At 41.4% G+C, this 21,765-nt stretch overlaps 1 protein-coding gene across 3 annotated transcripts in view; it reads left to right on the plus strand.

Annotated features, from left to right (window-relative positions):
* RAB3B (RAB3B, member RAS oncogene family) overlaps window positions 1-21,765 on the plus strand; it is a 50,880-nt gene that overhangs the window by 25,798 nt on the left and 3,317 nt on the right. For all 3 annotated transcript variants that reach the window (XM_053950920.1, XM_053950922.1, XM_053950921.1), the window contains 2 exons: window positions 14,646-14,764; window positions 19,922-20,046. In XM_053950920.1, the coding sequence (XP_053806895.1) occupies window positions 14,646-14,764; window positions 19,922-20,046 (244 nt within the window). The remainder of the gene's footprint in view (window positions 1-14,645; window positions 14,765-19,921; window positions 20,047-21,765) is intronic.

Genomic DNA, 21,765 nt, shown 5'->3' on the forward strand with positions numbered 1-21,765 from the left:
AGATGGAGTCCAACTGTTTAGCCAGCACTGCCAAGCCCACCACTAACCTGTTTCCCCAGGTGCCACATCCACTTGTCTTTTAAATACCCCCCAGGATGATGACTCCATCACTTCTGCGGACAGCCTGTTCCAGTGCCTTACCACCCTCCAGTGAAGAAATTTTTCTTAATATCCAGTTTAAACCTCTGCTTGTGCAACTTGAAGCCATTTTCCCTTGTTCTGTCACTTTTTAGCAGGGAACAGAGCCTGATCCCCACTTGGCTACACCTCCTTTTAGGGAGTTGTGGAGAGTGACAAGGTCCTCCTGAGTCACCTTTTCTCCAGGCTGAACACTCCCAGCTCCCGCAACTGCTCCTCAGTTGTGCTCCTTCCTCAGCTCCACTGCTCTTCTCCAGACACGATTGATAGCTAAGCCCCAGAATTATTTCCACCTAGCCAAAAATACCCACTTCATCAAGGAAGTATCAAATCTTATTTATATAAGAACATTAAATGATAATCCACCGCGTTGTAATTGATAGCAACTGATGTGAGTGACTTATGCAAATAATCACTATGGACACAGCTGCTGCAGGAGAGGAAAAAAGAGCGGGATGCTTTACAGCCATCTCTGCATGACGTTTCTCACACAGGACTTGAGCAATCACACTGCCTCTGTGCAGCTACCAAGGTGAGCCATATAAATAACATTTATTTAAGTAAACAGGAGCCTCCTGTGTTAAACCTGGGTTGGAGGAAGGAGTAGAGCTCTGCTTCTTTTCTCCCTGCTCTAAAGTTCTGCAGTGGGGTCAAACCTTTTGCATAGGCACAGAGCTACTGCTCTGGGAGAAGAAATTCACAGGTAAGATAAGCCCACAAATGTCAGAGCTGCAGTTGCTTTGTCCCAGAGCAGCTCCAAGGTGATCACAGTGCTTGTTGCACTGTTGGCAGCGCAGCTGGCAGTACTGCCAGTGAGGCTGCTGTGGGACTCTGGAGTTCTCTCACCTTTAGGCACTGTGATGTGTGAGAGGAGGAGATGGCACCCCCGAGAAGCAGAAAGTCCCACTGACATATGACATGTTGCTCTGTTGCTAACTGGAGTGTTCTCCTTGGGTACACAACAACACAACCTGGCTTTTCTGCTTTGGCTGTATGTTTGCAGGAGTGGTTCATGGGATGTGAGCACAGCTGCTAAGATCAGGAGGAGGTTTGCTGGTATTTAATCTGCTCCTGTCAAGCAGCAGGGCAGTATCTCCTCCTGGATGTAGCAGAGGACAGCCACAGATGTGTCCATGAGGCAGTTTGTATATGGTATTTGGAAGGTATAGCTTGTCAGTAACACCTGTCTTCATTCAGGTGGGTAAGCAGATGTGCAGTAAAGGCAAATGAACTATACTCTATATATGAACCTGTGAAACCTAATTCTTTGTGGCCAAAACAATATGTACTTCAATGTAACACCTCCAATCTGTATTTCAGTATAAATGAATAGCTACCTCCAGGCTGGCGTTTCTTTTATTTTCTTTTCTTTTTTTTTTTTTTTTAACCTTTTTCTCTTATATATCAACTCTTCATTCCTTAAAAAGAACACTAACTAGTCCTGGAATGGCTTTTTCATACTGTGTCTATAGATTCCTGTCTTTCACATGCCCCAAAAATTCAGCTCTTCTCTGCAAGGACAGTTGGGATAGAAGAAGATCCATGGCACTGGAAGTGGTCAGAAGTAATCCATGGAGGTGGGAGATGTTTGTGTAATTGGGAGAGAAATCCTTGCTGGTCAAAGGTCAGTGAAAAGTGTTCTCACAAAGACTCAGCAGGACTCCTAAAAGGCCTTGGCATGTGCCCTTGTCTCCCCTGCTTTAACACCCTGTGATGAGCTGCCCCTCCAGCACTGTCCACCTGGAGTGACAGGAGCCTGCTCTGTGATTGGCAGAGTTTGTCACTGTTGAGCAAGTGAAGAAATGGAAGATCAGCTGCTAATCTCAGCTGAGCTCAGACAAACCCAAAAAACCTCAACTTCTACAGCAGTGTACCTGGGAGCAAAATCTGGATCAGATGCTCTTTCTGAAGTTACATTGGAAAACTGTGCCCAGAAATTATTTCACTTTCAAATTGTGGGAACTATAATGAATTATGAATAACAAGCTGGTGACTCCTGTGAACAAAGAAATTCTGAAAAGTCCCGTGCTGGTTTATTGCAGCTTCGCACACAACAGGATGAATGAGTTTGCAGCAGGGAAAGGGTTTGTGTTAAAGTATTCAATTTTGTGTTGAAAACACAAAGCTGGAAGGAATGATAGTATCCTGGTAACTTGTGATCTAATCTTCCTTACAAGATTGTAAAACTGTTTACCATGGCAGTATCAAGTTAATATAGCACATTCTTGCTGAATTTCTTGTTTTCCCTTTTATTACAACTATGTGTTTGCAAACTCTCTGCTGTTATATACTGCTATTTGAAACCTTGTGATCCCTTCAGCAAAACAAAGATGCTATTTAAAAGTATATTTATTACTGTGCCTAGTTGATTTTTTTCCTTCAGTTATTCCCTTTCTTTGTTTTAACAATCCTATTAGCACCTGAGAATTCTGACCTAAGCAGAGTCTAATTGAGACACAATATGAAGCTTGTGATTCTGTTTCTCTTTTCATTAGAATTTTTCATTAATTGTATTTTCATCAGTTCCTCCTGGAATCTGAATATATCTGCAAAATTTCAGTAACCACGTGGATATAGAGGTGGTGGCAACTCTGCTTTTCCAGAGTGTGGATATAGTTCTCAGTGCAGTCTGTGCACTAAAATCTGCATTACCATGCTATGAAATTATGTCACAAGCTGACAAATGGAAAAGCTCCAAGAGGAGGATACTGCTGCGTGCTGGAAACCTCTGTCACACAGCATCAAATCCTGACCTGAGTGTCTTGGATGCATGAACCAAATGCATCTTTGTCTTTGAATGTCTTAAGCTTTACCAGATTTTGTCATTGTTTTGTGGCTGCTGAGTTTGGCCAAACTTCTGGAAGTGACAGAAGAAACTCTACACAGTGATGTAAAAACCAATCAAGCAAAAACCCCAACAACCAAAAAAACCCCAACCCACCAGCAGATGCAGAGGTCTATGATTGCCAAAATAACTAATTGAGGTGCTTTCCCTACCTTTTAAAAATTTGAATAGTGAAATGGGTACAAGTCCTAGACCTAGTGAGATCAGCCAGAGTTCTTTGGTCTTACTGAGTGTGACAAGGAGAATATCACTTTATCATCTGCAGATTCTGAGTACCTTGGGAATTGCAGATTTAGAGAGTCATTCAAGCTTGAAGGAGTGACTGCCTGAAGACCTGCTGATCTCTGTCACACAAGAACAGACCTGTCTCCTGCCCAAGGAAGCTGCTTGTTTTGCCTTTTTTGAAACAAGCCTTGTAACATCCTGGGATGATTGTTGTACTTAACTCACCCAACTACAGCTCATCTTTCCAACAGTTTATGATGAGCCAGCCTTCCCATCATCTTTTCTTGCTCTTCTTTTTGGTTCATTTCAGTTTGTCCCTTATTCCTCAACCATGACATGTTACAAGGTGTCTCCTTCCCTGAAGTGACAGGTCCCATTCCCTCCAGAAAAGTCCCAGTCTATTTCTAGTTTCATCCCTCCCATTTTCTTTGATGGGCACAGAGATTACCCTCATTGTTTGCCAGGTGCACCTTGAATACCTGCTGTTTTTCTTCTTTCCACACAAAAATGCCACCTCTTCCCTTTCTGAAGAGCAGAGCACGGATGTGGCACTGAAGCAAGTGTGGATGCAAGGTGGTTCCTGCAGTTTGTGTCAATAAGCTGTTTTGAAAGAGGGGACATGTGTGCAGGTTGGTTATGTTTACATCTCATTTCAGGAGATAGACTGCAGCTCCCCTGCTCACTAATTAAAAGGAGGTACACATGTTGCCTGTTCTTATCTAAGAATTTTTATATAACATTTGCTGCCTGTTGATGTAACTGCCCTAATGAATGCAGAGTGATTTGATGTATCATTAGTGATGTGGAAGGACACTATGAGATTAGAACAGAATGTTTATTCTTTATCATCTAATACTTATTGCCTGACTGTTTGACTCCAGGAAGAGTACATAACATGAATGAAACTTTGCTGCATATTTACTTTTGCCCTACTTAATGAGGATAACTAGAATCCAGGAAATTTTTAGTCACTAAGCATCAGGAAGACTGGTAGAAAGAGATGTTTAAAAGTTGCAAAGACTTCTTGTTGAGGGATGTGTTGGCAAGAGATGAGCTCTAATGTTATTACACTGTTTGCTAAAAAGACCTGGCTGAGGTTGACAGTTATGGGAGCTCTCAGTTTGTCCTGGTAGGACAGGGATGAAATCTTCCATTTCCCCTCCAGGCTCCATATGAAGAACTAGCAAAAGAACACATGTAAACAGTTTTGGATATTACTGTGGCTTTCATAATTTTTCAACTGGCTCGGGAGATGTAAAGAAAAGATGTGATCAAGGGAAATTACTTCCACTGGGAAAAATAGATGGAGAAAGTAGATCTTGGTGCCATGTGAAGAAGATTGTTTTTTCCTTTCAGTTCTTTGTATTAATTTTATTAGTGCTTTAAATGGGGATACATTTTGTTCTCTGAACTCTGTTGTTCTGATGGTGGTGTTTGTGATACGAGCATAGCAATGAAACAGCAGCTGTTCCCTGAAGGACGAGGAATCACTCTCTTCTGCAGAATGGGCAGATACTGTCACTGCCTGAATCTTGGGATAAAGCATCAGGGTAAGCTCCAGACAGCCAACACCAAAGCTTCCCTTGCTGCTCTGAAACCTCCAAAATTGTGTTGAGTTATAATTCTTTGATGTCAGAATAAGGCAAAATAGCAGCAGGCAGAAAGTGCAATTAATTTAATTGTAGTTTCATAATGTTTTGAAGCAGTTATGCTGTTGCTGAAGTCATGTCCCCTTTAGTGAAAATGTCTTTTGCTCACTGGCACATCTAATTGTGCTTACTTATGCTTTGCTCCAAAGTTTGCTCTTGCACCCTTTCAGTCCAGAGAAGTGATTTGGGCAGGGGTGGGACAAGAAACAAGTCCTAAGAGCCCTTTCTTCATCTCTGTCACAGTAAATAATGTGTGTTGCTCCAAACATCAACTTGTTGCACCTTCTCCAGACACATCACTCAGCTGCACATGAAAGCAGAGTACAGTCTGCCCAGAGGTTACTGCTTGCTAGGGAGGCTGCTTTCATTTGATAAATATTTCAGTGTGTGTTTTTCCCAGTGTAACACTACTAATTCATTCCTAAGCTGGGAAGTGTTTCCAGAAGTGCGAGGTAATGGAGTGTAGTTTAGCTCCCTTTGCTGAACTGAGCCAGGGGTCCAGAGAGTCTGATTTCAATTTTCTGCTGGCAGAGGGCCTGGGTGATTTAGGAAGCAGCATAATGCATGAACTTGTGCTTGTATTGTGCCTGATACTATGATTGCTTCAATTACAGATTGGTTGCTAGACCTTTGCTTGCTTGGGGTAATGCTGTGCAGTTTCCCTATTTTATGAAGCTGTATTAGTATAAAATTGCTAGAATATAATGAAGACTGATGCCCCTGTATTTTTGTTGATCTGTAAAGCTTTGCACACATTTAGTGTTCTGTACAAATATGATCTCATGCTGTCTCTGTTGCATATAGGCTTTTTATTAGCTTTAAATAAGACACTTTGGAGTTGTCATTAACAGCTTTTTTACAGACTCCTTTCCTTGGGCTGAGGTCTGTGCTTTGAGAAACAGATCACATGGAAAAAGCTGTGCCTTGTGTTCCTCTTTCCTAGACATTTAGTCTCATTTGAGAGAAGTCAGGACCCCTGCATGTGCAAGATTCTTTGCTGAGGTCACTGGATGCAGACAGGACTTTACAATTCTTCAGGACTTATTTGATATCAATCCCCAAATTTGGGCTGGACTGAGTGGTCCTATTAAGTCAAAACAGCAGGCTGTGCTTCAGAGCCTGACCAAAGCCCCACTGGTGTGCATGGCTGGGGACAGGTGAACCTGGAGGCATGGAGCAGATTATTGCTTTTTTATAGTGCCAACACCACATTTTCTTCAGCTGGGAAATCTGCTGCCATTTTCCTCTGTCTTTCTGAAAAGGTGAACATGAAGGTGTGCTTTCCATCAGGAAGGTTTGAGCCACTCGGGCCCTTGATGTGCCCACTGGCCAAAGGCAGTTTGGGGCTTAGCAAGAGCAGGGAGGTGGCAATGAATTGGTCAGTAAAAATACCACAGCAGAAACAGCAAAACATCACATGTGTGTCGAGGATTATTTGCTCGTGGCTCTCTTTCCAAATGGAAAAGAGAAAGGAGCATCACCACAAAGGTGGGTGAACTTAAAACAGTGCTCGAAAGAGCCTCACACCTAGAAATGCATCAGCTGTAACCACTTCTGCCCCGAGGTGCTTGCTGGGCTGCCTTGGGAGCCACCCGCAGCTGCTGCACAACCAGATTTCTCTTTTAACGTCTTATTTGTGTGGTTATAATAGAAAACATCATGGTAAATGGTAGAAGATTATTTTCTTTGTCTTGTGCTATTACTGAGCATCACCACACGTGTACTGTTGTGGCTGACAAAGCACTTAAATTCTAAGTTTCTATTTTAAGATGCTTAGGACTGTTCCAAAATAGCTGTTCTTTAGCTGAAAGTCTTCCTTTATATTCTTAGCAGAGATGTGGGTTTACTTGGAGAGTTTCAAATTCCATTTGATTTTTTTTTACATTTCTTGTGAATTTAAACATGTCACCAATATATCAAATCTATTTATTACATTGCTTTTCAAAGTATGTGCACATTTTTGTCAAACAAAAACACATGAGAGAGAGGAATCTATGTTATTGTTAATTCTAGCATTTAGAAAATGTATTTCAAACTCCACTGAAGTAAGATATGCACTTTTTCATTTTCCTTTTTATTTACCTTCTGGTTTATGTGATTCAGATTGCTCTTGGATTTTGTTGTCTTTAAGCATTCATTCTACCTTCTTGAGTGCTAGAACCTTCTTTATATTTTTGTTTAATGCTCACCTGAATGCAGCAGTGGGGCTTTTTTCCTAATCTGGGAGGTAATAACTGAAAATTTGCTTGATCTACTCTAAATTTCCACCAAATCATGAAAAATTACACATTAGGATTTTAAAGACCTTAAAGGAATATTATATTTTCTTTTTATTGGCATGATGTTGTTAATATAAATTAAGCTTGATTATTTTATTTTTGTCTTGCTGCTGCCCTTCAAATTAAAGTGCACATTCTTGAATCATGCTTGTAATTCAGTTTGGTATTTTAATCTCAAAAATATCATGGACAGCTTTCCAGAATTTCTGAGCACTTTATCTTAGAATTGACCCTCTTGACATAATATCTCTAGGGGGTTCTTGTGAAGTATGAGGCTCGGATTTAGCCTTAATCCACTCCTGAATAAGATGAAGTCTTCCCTGGGTAAGAACCAGCTCTCGGAGGGATGCTCCTAGCAGAGTACCAAGTTGTTGGTTTTTTGTTTTTTTTTTGGTTTTTTTTTTTTTTTTTTTTTTTCACAATTCGGGGTTGCAACAGGTCTTTCAGCACCAAGTCATTGACTTCCGTAAACACAGAAATAATTGCTTTGTAAATGAGTTAAGGAAGGTCTCGCCCAGGGCCGGGCCCCATCCCCGGGTACCGCCGCGATGGCCGTCCCTGCGCCCAGCCGGCTCCGCAGAGCCGCGGGCAGCCCTGGCGCTGCCCGCCGCCGTGCCGGTTACCATGACATTGGATCGCCCAGGAACGGGCTCGGGCAGTCTGCCCGCGCCTTGTTCGGCTGCTCCCCGTGCGGGGATTTGCTCCGTTCGCCTGCGTGCGGTGGAGCGGCAGGGAGCCCCACGGCACCGCGATGCTCATTCCCTTCACCGGTCCTTGTTCCTTCCGAGATGAGAGAAGCAGGCTGCGGAATCCAGGCGGATCGCTTCGCTTCCTCCTCGCAGGCTGTGCAGTTGTTCTTTTGGCAGCCGATTCACAACGCGTTGAGATCTCCCTTCGTGCCGCTGGGTCGGCAGGGAGCTGTGCCCACCGCCGTGGCCCGGGGCTGGAGCACATCCATCCCTTGCCCTGCAGGACCTGTTCGGATGTCCGTGCTGGCTCCTTCTCAGGAGTGAGTGCTGCTTCTGAAGTGCTCCAGCTGTGATTAATTTAGCAGCTTCTCAACAGCAGCTAATTAATAATGCTTATAGTGGCTAACCTTGCTCAGACGACATCTGTGTGCTGTTCAGCTGTTCTTACAGGGGCTGATTAACAGAATTAAGGGATATACGTGGGAAAACTAAAAAGATCTAGCAAAACTGGTAACATATTCCATAATAATAATGCATCCACTGCCCAAAATGCCCTGGGATCTCAGGCTCTTAGATGTTTTTGTGGTTTTTTTTGTGTTTTTTTTTTTTTTTAATCATATCAGTGATGGTTTTATCACTTGCCCACAGTGGATGGGATTTCAAATGCATCATATGCCTCTTGAACTTTGTTTGCTGTTTATTTGGAGCTAAAGAAATGGAATTTGCAGTAGGCATGTGGTGTGGATGCTACAGATTTTTATCACTGCCATTTCTTTATTTTTCCATCAAGATAGCTGAATCAGAAAGAATCAACAATATGAGAATGATCTTCACGTTAGTTCTAAGTAATGAAAGATAAAACTTTTGAATTCTTATGAGATTTAAGAAATGTGCCCAATGAACTTAATCTTTGTGTATATCTCTCTATGTGATTTCACTTTTGTAGCCACTGTCTTTTAAATACTTCAACAGAAAAAAACTCAGCCTAGAAAATGATGAGAAGAGCAGATAAGGTTCATAGGCAAGCCAGTCCTGTTCTAGTCCTCCTTACCCTCTAACAGATCAGGAAGGGCAACTGATGCTAATCTTTACTACAGTCTCAAGGCACCTGGGAAAATGGAAATAACATTTTTATCATCTTAGCAGGTCATGAGCAGTAGTGTCAATCACAGTACCTTGGCCTGATTCCAGTGTGGGAATTACATTCTCCTGAGCAAATGCACTCTGTTGCATTTTCAGTGATTGACTTTTTGTCTTATATGACGTGGAGTTGCTGAGAAAAGTTAAAAGAGCGGGGGCTTCCTTACTGCCAGAAATATTTAAATGGTGGATTAGGTCAATCTACAGTAGCTTTTCCTGCTTGTCCATAAGCTTATTTTACAAAAGTACTTTGAAATGTAAGTGCAGTGCCTCACCTGAAGAGATACTTAGCCACTGTTACAGGGAACAATTTCAAAAGCCTGTGTGTTGGGCATGACCGAGGCCGCGATGACTGGTGAGCTCTTGAAGGCTCTGCATGCACTAAAAGTCTCTTTCCAAAAAATTTCCTCCTCTCCTTTACAAGCAGTTAGTGTGGGAATGTTAGAGAGAACAGGGTGGTAGAACTTTCTGTACAGGGTAAGTAAAATAGGAGAGGAAAAGGGAAATTCCTGCAACTGGTAAGTACTGAAATGATACAAGACTGCTGGTTTTACTGCTTCTAAAGAGTAGAAGTGAAGATAGCCATAATGGGGAAATGTTTAAAAAGCACTTAGCAAGGGTAGAGCATTTTATCAGAAAAGGTAGGGGTTTTGTGTTGGATCTTTTTCACATCAGAAATGTTTTCCCTCATATTGCTGAAATGAAACGTCTCTCAAGGCAGCTGAATGGGTCTGAGTAGGTTCCAGTGGCTCTTGGGCAATGGGAGCACTCAATAACAAGAGAGGAAAAAACAAAATGACTAATATAATCTGTTGAACTGCTGGAGCATTTTGATCAGAGCTGAGTTCTGAAGGAATCAGGTGTTATTTTGCTCCTGGCAGCAATTGAATCTTCACAGGTTTTTCATGACATCACATCTTTTCCATGTCTTAACCAGTGACTCATCCTGCTTGCCTGTTTGTTCCTATTTCTAGCCGCCAGCAGGAAATGCTAAGCTTAATGTTAACATTCTCTTATTAATGACACATTAAGTCTAGTCTGCCCAAGGTCCTCTCCCTTGTGGTATATGGTGGGTGGGTTGTTTTTTCCCCCTTTCCCAAGGTGACTTTTGTTTATCTGATTCTTCCACTCCTTTGCAAAGGAGATGTGTGTGGGAGTGTAACATCCCCCTATAACCACAGGGTTGGGAAGTGGATTATCCTCTTTCCACGGCTGATCAAACCCCTAACAAGGTGCAAAATGCCATAGTGTAAGTGTTACAATGTGCCATTTGACAGCAGGGAAGAAGTCTTTCCTTCACCAAGTCTGATGAACATTGTAGTGGATGCTGGTTACTGGGGAGGACATAGCCTCTGTTCTGACTCTGAGCAGCCTAAGGGAGGATGATGCCAAGTACATGCAGCTTGTAGATGTTGCCAATAGCTGGAAAATAAGCAACTCTCATTTTTACATATTATTCTTATTAAAAAAAACCCAACAACAACAACATGGAAATCACACCATCATCCATTAAAAAATTGAAATGTTTATTTCCTTAGAGGCTTTTTGTCACGTACACTGCTAGAAAAGTCATGGTGCTAAGGGGATTAAATTCAGTACAGATTAGATGTTTCAGTGACATTTTATTTGGAACAAAGAATTTGTGGCTGGAAATCTTCACTAGAAGAAGGATGGTTTGGAATCGGGGGTTGTGATTTTTCAGACCTGCAACAAAGGGCATCTGTCATTATTTAAAAAACTCAAATATGTTTCCTGTGTTAGTAACTTGTAATTTCTGCTGAGACAGCCAAGTAAATTTAAGAAAAGCTGATTGTACTCCTATTGTGAATGTTTGCGTGCTGGATCTTGAGTCTAGAGGGCATCTGCACACAATGCAAATGCATTTAGGTCTTTTTCTGCTCTGATAAACACGATCGCTCATTAATGCAAAACCTTCAAAATTTTGTTTCAAGCTTCCCACTAATGGTCCTGTGGGTGTTTTTAATTGTTTGCATAAAGCACAGGCACACGTGTAAGCTGCAGAAGAACAGAGCTGGTAGCACACTGCTGTAAATACACCTCACAGAGACCCTCCTGTGCCTGCTTACAGCCAAGCTCTCTGGTTCCTCCTCAGGGACAGCCTGGCAGGTTTCTGGATGCTGGGGGCTCAGCCTATTCCACCCAGGCATTTGGCTAGACTGTTAATTAATGCTACATCACCTTTCTGCTGATCCCTGCCTGTGCCTCATGTACTTGTCTCCTAATGAGTTTGTGGTCTACCTGGAAATCTTGGAAACAACTGGGTGGGGAGCGATTTCTGTCAGTTGGTTTTTCCTTCATTAGATAAACAACTTGAACTTAAAAACCTGAAATTACTAATTACCTGAGGCTCGTGGTGTTTTAAACTGAGGGAAGGACAACTGTTGTAAATGCTGAAGAAAGTGAGCTCAGATTTTGCAGTTTGTTTCATTTTAATTATGATGAGGCACCTGGGGGGAGGAAGGTGTGCACTTGAGCTCTCATGGTGTAAGTCAAGAAAATTAAGGCAGTTTATTGCTGTCTAAGGAACTAATGTATCCTGAGGAAAAAAGTAATTTCAGGGTGATAGTACAACAATGCAGATGCAGCTGGAGAAATGTCACTATGAAGCTGTGAGGGGAGATGACATGCTCTGTACCTGTACAGTAAAACAGAGCAAGGAAGCCATCAGTGACTCAGGAGGAGATGAATCACATCTCTGCATTGTAGCACATGGCTACCAGGGCAAGGGTATGAACAATCTTTATATGCCATGAGATATAGGATGCATTTCCCTCACACACACTCCCTCTGATAATCTGAGAAGGCAGGCACACAAGTATATCCTAGTGAATATGCAACTTATCTTTCTATGATTTAAGTGCACTGCCCACATAGGACAGGTTATGACTGAGCAAACTCATGTTATCCCTTGGGGTTCTGTACCTCCTGCAGCCCCATCTCTCACTAATGTATAAATTGGGGCCCATCCCCATGCACAAGGGGATCACAGAATTCTGAAATCAGCAAATCAGATTTGCTAAATTACAGAGATTTCAGGCAATAGCACAATTTGGCTTTTTCACTCCAATTCCTCACTGAGCTGGGGCACTGAGGTGGTATCAGGATAGATTTTGGGAGTCACCCTGTGTGTCCCTTGAAGCTGTTTCCCAGGACAGCCTGGATGTATGTCCCTAGAGCTGAGTCCTTGCTCTTCAATTGTCAAATTGAATTTCTTTCCAAATTATTCTGCATGTAACTTGACAATGTGTCTTGCAGTCAGTTACTGCCTAGTCACAGCCTCATGCCCTAAGCCCGAGTGAGCACTGCTTAAACACAGGGGAGAAAATAGGAGATGAGATTTGGAAGGCAGATGAACCTGTGAATGCAGGTATCAATAATGCTGTGAACATGAGATGTGCAGGAACCTGACTTCCTATGGATTCGTTTGGTTTTGTTGGTTGCAGAATCTCTGAAGTTACTGATACTGATCTAGGGCCTTCTCCTAATGAGACACAAGAGCAAGTCTCTCTATTCTGAATCCTTTGGTATTTGGAAAAGATAATCATTGCACCAGCTTTTTTTCACAGCTAAGGCATGCTTAAGGTCTTTCTTCACCTTACCAACTACTTTTTGTAACATATGTAAAAACATTTGAACACATTTTCCCTGAGCCAGATTTGATCAAGAGTGCCTATGTGGATACTGATGTTTTAATAAGCCTCATGTCTTTAGGAAATCAGGCTAAAATAAAGCAACTATCATCTCTCTGAACAAAAGAACAATACTATCACTGCTGAGACCTTCCTTGCTTGAAGAAATATAGTTAGGATCTAGTTGTCATGGCTGGTTTAGCTGTTCAGCAGCTAAGGGGGGATGTGGTGTCAATGAATATGAGAGTGCTCTGTGATGGATTTATCACTGGCAGGAAATGTTCACTCAGGCTGCAGGGTGGAGCCCAGCTCATTCTGATATTCCCATCTCTGACCTGCTGTCAGGAGGGAACAGAACAATTCCTCAGCCAGTGTGCAATGGTTCATTGTGATCAGCCAATGGATTACCCTGTCTTGAAATAAATGCACAAGTTTAAGGGAAAAAATGACATATTTTCCCAGACAGCTGGTGGAGAAACAGCAAGATTCCTGCTGCACAGCCTCTCCACTGGAAAATTCACAGTATGTTACAGCTGTGGATAGTCTCACAGTAGTGCAATAGCAGAGCCTTTTAAGCAAGCTGTAGGGAGCTTATTTACAAGTGCTGTCCTGCAGAGAGGCTCTGTGATGTTCTGGTGTGGAACAACAGGTGGCCACAGACTGGCTGCTGTGTGTTCTGCAAGGGCCAACACTGTCTCTTGCATGCAGCAAAAACAAAGCTGCATGTGTGGGTATGATGGGCAGGATGATTTTGGAGCTGAATTTCCCCCCCCACTGTCACCTGGGGCTGTGGTGATGTGGTGTGTCTGATCTCTACTCCTGCAAGAGTGCTCTGTGTGGATTTATTTTACTCTTCCAACTAGTTAGATGGTTGTTAAGTCCTTTAGGGTCTTTTTCTTTAGAACTTTAATCCCATTTTAAACCAGTGGCAGTGATGCTTTCTTCAGTGTGGATTTTGGGGGACTGAAGGATGGTTCATTTTAGAACTAACCCATCACAGTAACTATAAGCTGACACCTCATACTGAGCACACACTTTGAAGGCAAAGCCTTTTGGCTCCCTGCAGCTGTTTCACAGAGCTCCCATTTGCCCAAAGGATGAAATGTGTTCAAAAGATAGACACCTTCAGAGTGAGAGAGTCAATCAGCACATGACTTCTCTCCTTGGTTCAGAAGGCAGGTCTGGAGGGAATGGATTGGGCTGTAGAACTGCTGTTCTGGTGTAGAAATATTCCTCTGTTTAAAAATAAGCTTGCAAAATGTAAAGGAAAAGTGCTACTGGCATCCAACAGATGGTAGTTGACATGTTTTCTAGCTGTCACAAGTCTTTCAAAATTCTTCTGTTGCATATGCCAGAGTTCACCTTTGTGCTGCCCAGCTGAACGCAGAAATGACAACTGCAGGTGGAGGAACTCTGCAGGAACTCTATGGCTAAACAGAGTTAAGGTGAACCAACAGAATAGGATTAATAGATCTCATATTAGTATGTGCACCTCAGACTCTGTGCTTGGGATATTCCACATTAAATTCTCTTTTTATAATAAAGTTGATTGCATCAAATCTTTAATTTTTGTCTCTAACCTGAGGCAAAAAAAGGGAGTCACCCACAGCAGCTGCCTCAAGGACATTTCCCTGACCGTGACACCGAATTGCAACATGTAAATGTTTTTTGCCTGGAACAGTCCTGGACTGGTTGTTTTGCCTCTGCTTTGAAGTGTCAGTTTTCAGTGAACCCTGCTAACATTTTATTATTGCATTGCAGCTGAGGCAGAGAAGAGCAATTAAAGGTTGACATCTTTGTTATTTTTTTAATAGTACATGTGTCAAAATGCATTTAACAAATCATGGTTGATGCAAAAGCCTAATTAATGCTAAAATGTAAGTAGAGTTCATTTCAGTTGGGAGCAACTAAGAATTTTAAAATGTATAAAAACAAAGAGGGGGTTGCCTTATTTTAGATATAGGACCTAATTACAGCTTTTGCTTCTGAGAACTGAAGTCTTAAAGCCTAAATGTTCCTTTCTGTTGCAGGATACAGCTGGACAAGAAAGATACAGGACCATCACTACAGCCTACTACCGAGGAGCCATGGGCTTTGTCCTCATGTATGATATCACCAGTGAAGACTCCTTCAATGCTGTGCAGGACTGGTAGGAAATACTGAAATACTATTGTTAATGTTGGGTTTGTTTGGGTTTTGGCCAATTCTCTCCCCACAATTGTTTGTTGAAAACATGAGACATCCCACCCTCCATCACCTCTATGTTCTTTCCTCTTCATCTAAATAATTTGATTTATAAACATTCCTTAGAAAAAGTTCTACAGCTTCATTTTAATGAAAAGGTTGTAATTCAAATATTGTAGCATACTATAGTATTTGTTACTTTTTAAAGTTTCAATTTATTGTGAAGAAATTAATCCTTTAATGCTGTTTTTTTTTTTTTTTGTTCATAAGATTTATGGTTACGCTGCTAAAAATAGAGATTAACAGTGGTTGTTCAATTCACATCTCAGGAATGTGGGGAAAGGCTGTGTTTCTCCTTAGTAGTGTCCTGTGACTCCACTGAAATACCTTGCAATAATTTCTGCTGGTTTCCTGGTGCTCATTACTGCAGATAAGAGTGGTAATGGTGCAAGGAAGGGCAGTGCAGTGGTTGATGTGGTCTCCTGAGTCAGATTGATTTGCAGTGATCTCAGTGACCCACTGGGAGCATGTGACATCCTGGCTGTGGCACTGGCTCCTAGCATCTGGCTCAGCCTGGCTTTCTGAACACCTGTTCTGTATCCCCTAAGCCAGGCTGTAACTCAAAAGCTGATTTGTTGTTTCAAGTGATTTGTCTTTCCTCCAAAGCTGCCTGGTTTTTGTTCTCTCTCTTCACTAAAGCAGTTGGTCATGAAGGTCACATGCAAGATGCAGTCTCCACTTTCACCCCCCATCCCCAGTACCACAACATCAAATGAACTGCAGCCCCATCCTCAGCAGCCCTTCAGCAGCTTGTGATTGAGGAATACATTCTTTTCATGTTAGAAACACAAACCCAAATGTTTTGCCAAAACCAGTTTCATCCATCAAGTTTTGCTCACCAAGCTCAGATGAAGCTTTTTCTGCAAGTGTCTGCACAGGGATGTTTTCCATAGGAGTTCAGGCATGTGAGCTGGGGCAATATCTTTCACTAAACTATAAATAATTCCAGCTTGTTTCCCTGATGAAACAAGATCCACAGTTCATCTACCTGTCTGTCTGTTGGTTCTGCTCTAGTAAGTTTTACTTATCAGTCTTAAGATAGCCAAAATTTACCAAATCTACATCTCTGAGCTGCTACTATTTTAAAGTTTGCACAGGTGAAATTTAACCTGAAGCTTTATATTGCAAGTAGTCTAAGGTCTGTTCCACCAAAGGCACTGGTGTGAGAATAAGAATTGGGAAAGGTCAGCTCTGTCTGTTTGACTTCATGTCTTCCTGTGCCACAGGAGCTGCAGGAATAGCTTTGCTAAGAGCACCTTGTCAGCCAAAGGACAGAGGTGAACCATCGGGGTGTTTTTCCTCTGTGTGTCAGGAATCTTTCCAACCAGCTTTGCGGTTCTGAGCCCAAATGAGCTAGTGGGATGGATAAAAAGGACCATTTCCTTCCTTCCTGAAGCTTGTCCAGTGGAGAGATGAGGGCTGCAGCCAAGCCAGCATCTCTGGGCCAGCAGAGTCCTCTAGTGGCTATTGCAGCTGGGAGATGGTTTTTCTCCAGTCTAAAAATTTGCTTCCTAAACTTCCAAAGGCACAAGAAATGCAGGAAAAAAAGCTTTTTGCTGGTGCTGCTCTATTGGCTGTTTTCTAGCAGAGCAAGTAGGATTCCCCCCGCCCCCACCATTCTGCATGATACAGTTATGATTAAAAAATCTTATTACATGCGATATGATCTTCAGTCAGGAGCTGTACTCTCCATAGAAATTAAGGTGTCTACTACTTGAGCTCCTTTATCTCCATCTCTGGTTCATTGACATGTGACTGTTTTAGCAGCCTCCTGATTGGGCCTCACCTATTCACAAGGGAAATGAGAGTATTCCTCCCAGTCTGCCAAATGATTTCTTTTACTACCCTTGCTCTTCCTATGGGGGGATGTCCTGAAGAGGATCCTGGGTTGCTTTGTGTCACTCAGACCTCTCCTAAACCAAGTAAAGAGGCACTTTCTCTCCTGAGTGAGAGGATCATGGCTGTATATCAGTATTTAGACAAACTCTCCAAGTAGAATATGAGTGCAAAGCAGAGTCTTTCCTTCATTCACATGAATCACCCCAATTAATGATGATGATCTTAAAACCACTAAGAAAGAGACACTATTTAAATGCATTTGGGAATACCTGGAAGATGACTTGTTCTCTTGTTCACTCGAAAATGTATAACACATTGTATGAGAAACCTTAAAATATTAAGCCTGAGTGATTTTCCTTACTGCAGTGTGGCAAGAGTTCAGTCAGGTTATTTTACAAGAAAAAATATAAATAGCCAAACACCAAGATTGGTTTTAATTGATATTTGAAAATAAGTAATTATTTCCTTTCAGTATATCTTTCCTGTAGGGTGAGTGAAAGGGTTAAATGAGCTTTCATAGCTTTCAGCTCAGTTTCTAGAATTCTTTTTAGTAGTCTTCTTTGATAGCGGTTATTTGATGTTGGGTTGATAGTTTTGTGTGTGGATAAATCAGTTGTTTATACCTCATTTGAAACTGCAGTGGAACTAAAATATACTCAGTACTTGGAACTGTAAAGTAAATAGAAAATATTATGGAAACTCTGCTTTGGACAATCTAGATAATTTCATAGAAGGGAAATAAAAATTGGTAAAATTTAACTTAGATAAAAGTGACATCTGGGTTCACAAATCATCAGCATTATTTATCTTTAACCCAAACTGAGTTGTTGATATCTCCATGTAACTGTGAACCTAAGACTATTTTTCTTCTAAGCATGAAACACAAAGTTTGTGCTTTATTGTTTATTTGGGGAATTCAGCACAAACAAGGCACAGTGTTTTATTGTGTCACAGAAATATGTTTCTCCCAGTGTGTATATTAGGCTGCCCTGATGGTTGTTGAAACAGCTTCATCACACAAGCCTTGTTATTATTCATTATCTTTCCAAAAACAGCTGGAAATGTTATGGCTTTCTTTTTTTATGGACATCAGGGTTTCTTTTATTTGTTCTTCATAACTTTTTTGGTTGTTTTTTATTCCTAAGAAGAATAAAGATCGGTGTTCTGTAAGAGGCTTTCCACTAATTTGTACAAAACAAGGAGAAGGATGCATTTCTCTGGGAGATCCTTCATGCTGTTTGCTTCTTTTTAATTTTCTAAGTAATTCTGTGTAAGTAGTTAAGATTTGGCAGGGTGTCCCCATATGATGCCAGGGGCTGAAATGAATCCAGAGGCTGAACTGTGAGTCAGAAGAGAAGCCTGCTTTTAGTTGTTTGAAATTGAACTTGGGAGACTTTATTTCTCTCTATTGCTTATGGAAGGAGACTGGGGAGATTTCATCTTCCTGGGCTTTTGGCTGATTTCTGAAGTCACCACTGCAGAAAGGCTCTGATGAGCCTTGAGAAACCCCAGAGTCCCACAAAAACTCATCACAGATTCATGAGCTCTTACAGGACTTATCTGCATGGAGACACTCAAAAGGGTGAGACTGGAGGAGCTAAAATTGGGATTGGAGTGAGTGCCTTTCCAAGAGGACACTAGGGAGAGTAAGAAGTTTCATTGCATACAGTCTTTGTTGATTTTTGCATGTTGCACTGTGGGTCCGGGCTTGGGTGAGGTTCCTGTTCTCCAGGACACTCCAAGCAGGCAGTCTCTTCAAGGCAAGTTGCACAATGAAATGACCCCTTTTTCCCAGGTATCTGTGGAGTAACATAGCTGGCTGCTTTCCAGGGAAAAAAGCAAGTAAGCAACTCTGACTAATTAAAAATTGTCATTAGTAGATCAGAGCTACAGGCTGCTGCTAATTCAAAAGAAAAGGAATCAAGGAGTTTATTGTTAGGGGAGTTCAAGGAAACTTAGACACATGTAAAATTTGTGTCACTTCCCTGTCTCTCCTGGGAAGTGGCAGATTTGCCTGAAACTGTAGTGTCCTGCCTGGAGTGGTGGTGAGCTGGGGCAGAGAGTGGGAAGGTGAGTTAGGGAGTGGAGGAGGATGGAAGAGAGGAGTGTATGGCTTCTAGCATACCCTTGGGGAGGAGGGAGCCTTCAAAGACAGAGCTTAGTGAGGATAAAATAGATTGTGTGGGTCTGAAAAGATGGATGAAAGTGAATGCTACCGAGATAATAATGTTCTGCTGCTGGCTCTGGAACACCTCTGGGACACCAAGGATGGTGGGAGAGGACTGGCACCTCAGGATATACAAAAAAAAAGATATTCTGTTTTGTCATGGGAAAACTCTAAAAAGGCTAAATAAAAGGTCAAAGTCCTGGGATCGAGCGAGCTCTACTCTAGTTTCAGCACATGAGCTACAGAAACTTTAGAGGCTCCAAGTTCACCTGAGTGCTCCTGCCCAAGCTCCCATGCACTGCACCCCTGTGCCACTGAAATTAATGTTGGTCTGTGATTGCAGCTGCTCTTTCCAGCCTTAGGTGTCCTTTAGTCCTGCTGGGTTCTGTTAGCTCACAGAGCCTTGCTTTGATCTCGTGTCTTCCCAATTTGGTAAATTTCTCTTTCTCCTTTGCAGTTGTTTCTATGTGATTTTCAATCTCTATGAAGTTTTCCTGTTCGAGCAAAGACAACTTGATGCTTCCATCTGTTCTTATGGTGTTCCTAAAACTCTACAGCAAAATGTGCTGCAGAAAATGAGAGAATTACTGTTGTTCTGTCTTATATATGAAGTTGTAAATCCAACATGAAGTGTGCATCTACTGTATGGCTTTCTTTATGGGACAGTATCCTTAAGAGCTGTAATTGATTGTTGTTCCTTTGACAGATGAGACCTGAAGGAGAATAAGCTTTACCAAAAGCCTTTTTTCTCCTAAATCTTCAAAAATTACTTGATTCAGTTTTTTTTTTTCTGGATCTTGTGATCTTTAAAACCCTTGCTAAGTCTTAACAAGAAACTTTATTGTCACACAAAGTTAAGAAGCGGTAAAATAGAGCAGTGCTGTGAATTACACAGGCTGCATTCTTGCTTTGTGTGTAACCCTGCTCATTTGTCCTTGAACCAGCACAGCTTGGGGATGTTAATGGTTCATTAATGGTACTTGTTTTCATATTTAATGTAGGATTGTATTTTGGCACAGCTGATGGAATGTAACCATCTCTTTTGACCTCCTGTAGGGCCACACAAATCAAGACTTACTCCTGGGACAATGCACAAGTGATCCTGGTTGGAAACAAATGTGACATGGAGGATGACAGGATTGTTCCCATGGAGAAGGGGAAACATCTGGCAGATCAGCTGGGTACATGCAAAGCTTTTCTTTCCACCTTTCTTCCTCTGCTTCTTTATACACTCTTCCTTTCTGTTTGTACAGCAGTAATACTTCAATAATGGTCTCACAACTAAGAAGTTAATATATTCTAGGTTCATATTTCATTTGTTTTTGGCTCAGTAGGCCAAGAATACCTGGTAGAATACTTGTAGTGTCACTGTATTTATAAAGCTGATGTCTGGAGGTGGAAGAAAGATAAAGTTTATCTAAAGAGAAAAGCTTTTATTAGCTCATCAGAATGAAAAGAGAAGTTTTCATAAACATAATTCTGTCTCCGTGTCTCCAAGTACCATGTACTCATTGCAAATCAATGCAAATATTGATTTTTGTTGAAGCATTTTTTTAAAGTAAACAATGAAAAAGAAAGAAGCTTATATATCAGAACTGAGGAATTGAGTAAAACATATTTTAAAAATGTACTAGGCTTCTCTATCCAGGTAAGAAAATGACATTAAGTTATTGATATGGGATAGAAAAAGCAAAACAGTTCCATTGAGAGGAAGCTGGGATTGCAATGAAAATTTTATAATGAAGAGTCAAGTAAACTCATATTACTTTATAAGTTATTTATCACTTTTCATTATCTATTATAGCCTATAAGATATTTTTAATATGAAATCAGGGCTCTGTGTGAAAATTTAACTATACTGTTGTTTTCTGTTAAAGAATTCAAAGTAACAAGTAAATCCTGCTAAAATTTCCTTCAGGTAACAGTGGAGACCCTTACAGTGGGCATAAATGTTTAACTTGTAAGAGTAGAGATTCTTACCAGACCCAAAAGAATCACTATCATCCTCAATTTATAAAATCCTGTGTTGTCTTCAGTTGTTAAACAGTAACTGGAGGGTGCATAATAAACTGTTAAACTGGGAGTACTGGAGTTCCAGGACACACTGCATACATTGGTGTAGTTTAAAGTGTGGCCTTGAAAGTGTAAATTCTACATATGGCACACAGAAAGGGGTCCCATTCGTGGCTGGAGCCTTGAGGTACTGCCATCCTAAACAAATAACAAGCAAATATCAAATTAGAGCATTGCTATTATTGTAAATCTTTACATGTAGGATTGGCAAAGCAAACAAAGATATGGTTAGTTTGCAAAGTCAGTTATGGGCTCTTTTTTACCTATCAAAATGTAATTTGCTTTTGAAAATACCAATGTGAATAAACTTGGTTCCTGGCTTGCAGACTGTCAGAAAGGTTGTAGATGCCTGTGTGTCCACCAATCTCACAGGACTAATTACACTGCTAGTAATTGAAATTTTGTCCAGACCAATGTAGCAGTAAATGGAGAGTCTTATTTGAACTCCCAACCCAACTGGGACTTCCAATGGACTTCCAAGTCCATTTGAACTTCCAGTGTTTTTTTCTCCACCCAAAATTCATCTCCTTGTTTCAATAAAAACTTCAAGCATCTAGAATCTGAATCCTTTACGTGTGGGACACTTCAAAACACACACACACGGTTACCATAGCAACTGATTCCATCCAGAGGAAACTGTTTTGCAGAAGAATCCCCAGTGCTGCCCCAACCTGGTGCTTGTACAGCTCACGCTGGAGAAACCAGCCCAGTGCAGAGCAGCCCAACAGCCTTTGGGAAGTGCTGTCCCAGCTCTGCTCTTCTGTAACCTCCCAACTTCCAAAACACTCCTTTTAAAAGAGCTGAAAAATAGATCTGATTTGATCAGA

The sequence above is a fragment of the Vidua chalybeata genome, chromosome 9 (genome assembly GCF_026979565.1).
Source record: "Vidua chalybeata isolate OUT-0048 chromosome 9, bVidCha1 merged haplotype, whole genome shotgun sequence".
NCBI lineage: Eukaryota > Metazoa > Chordata > Aves > Passeriformes > Viduidae > Vidua > Vidua chalybeata.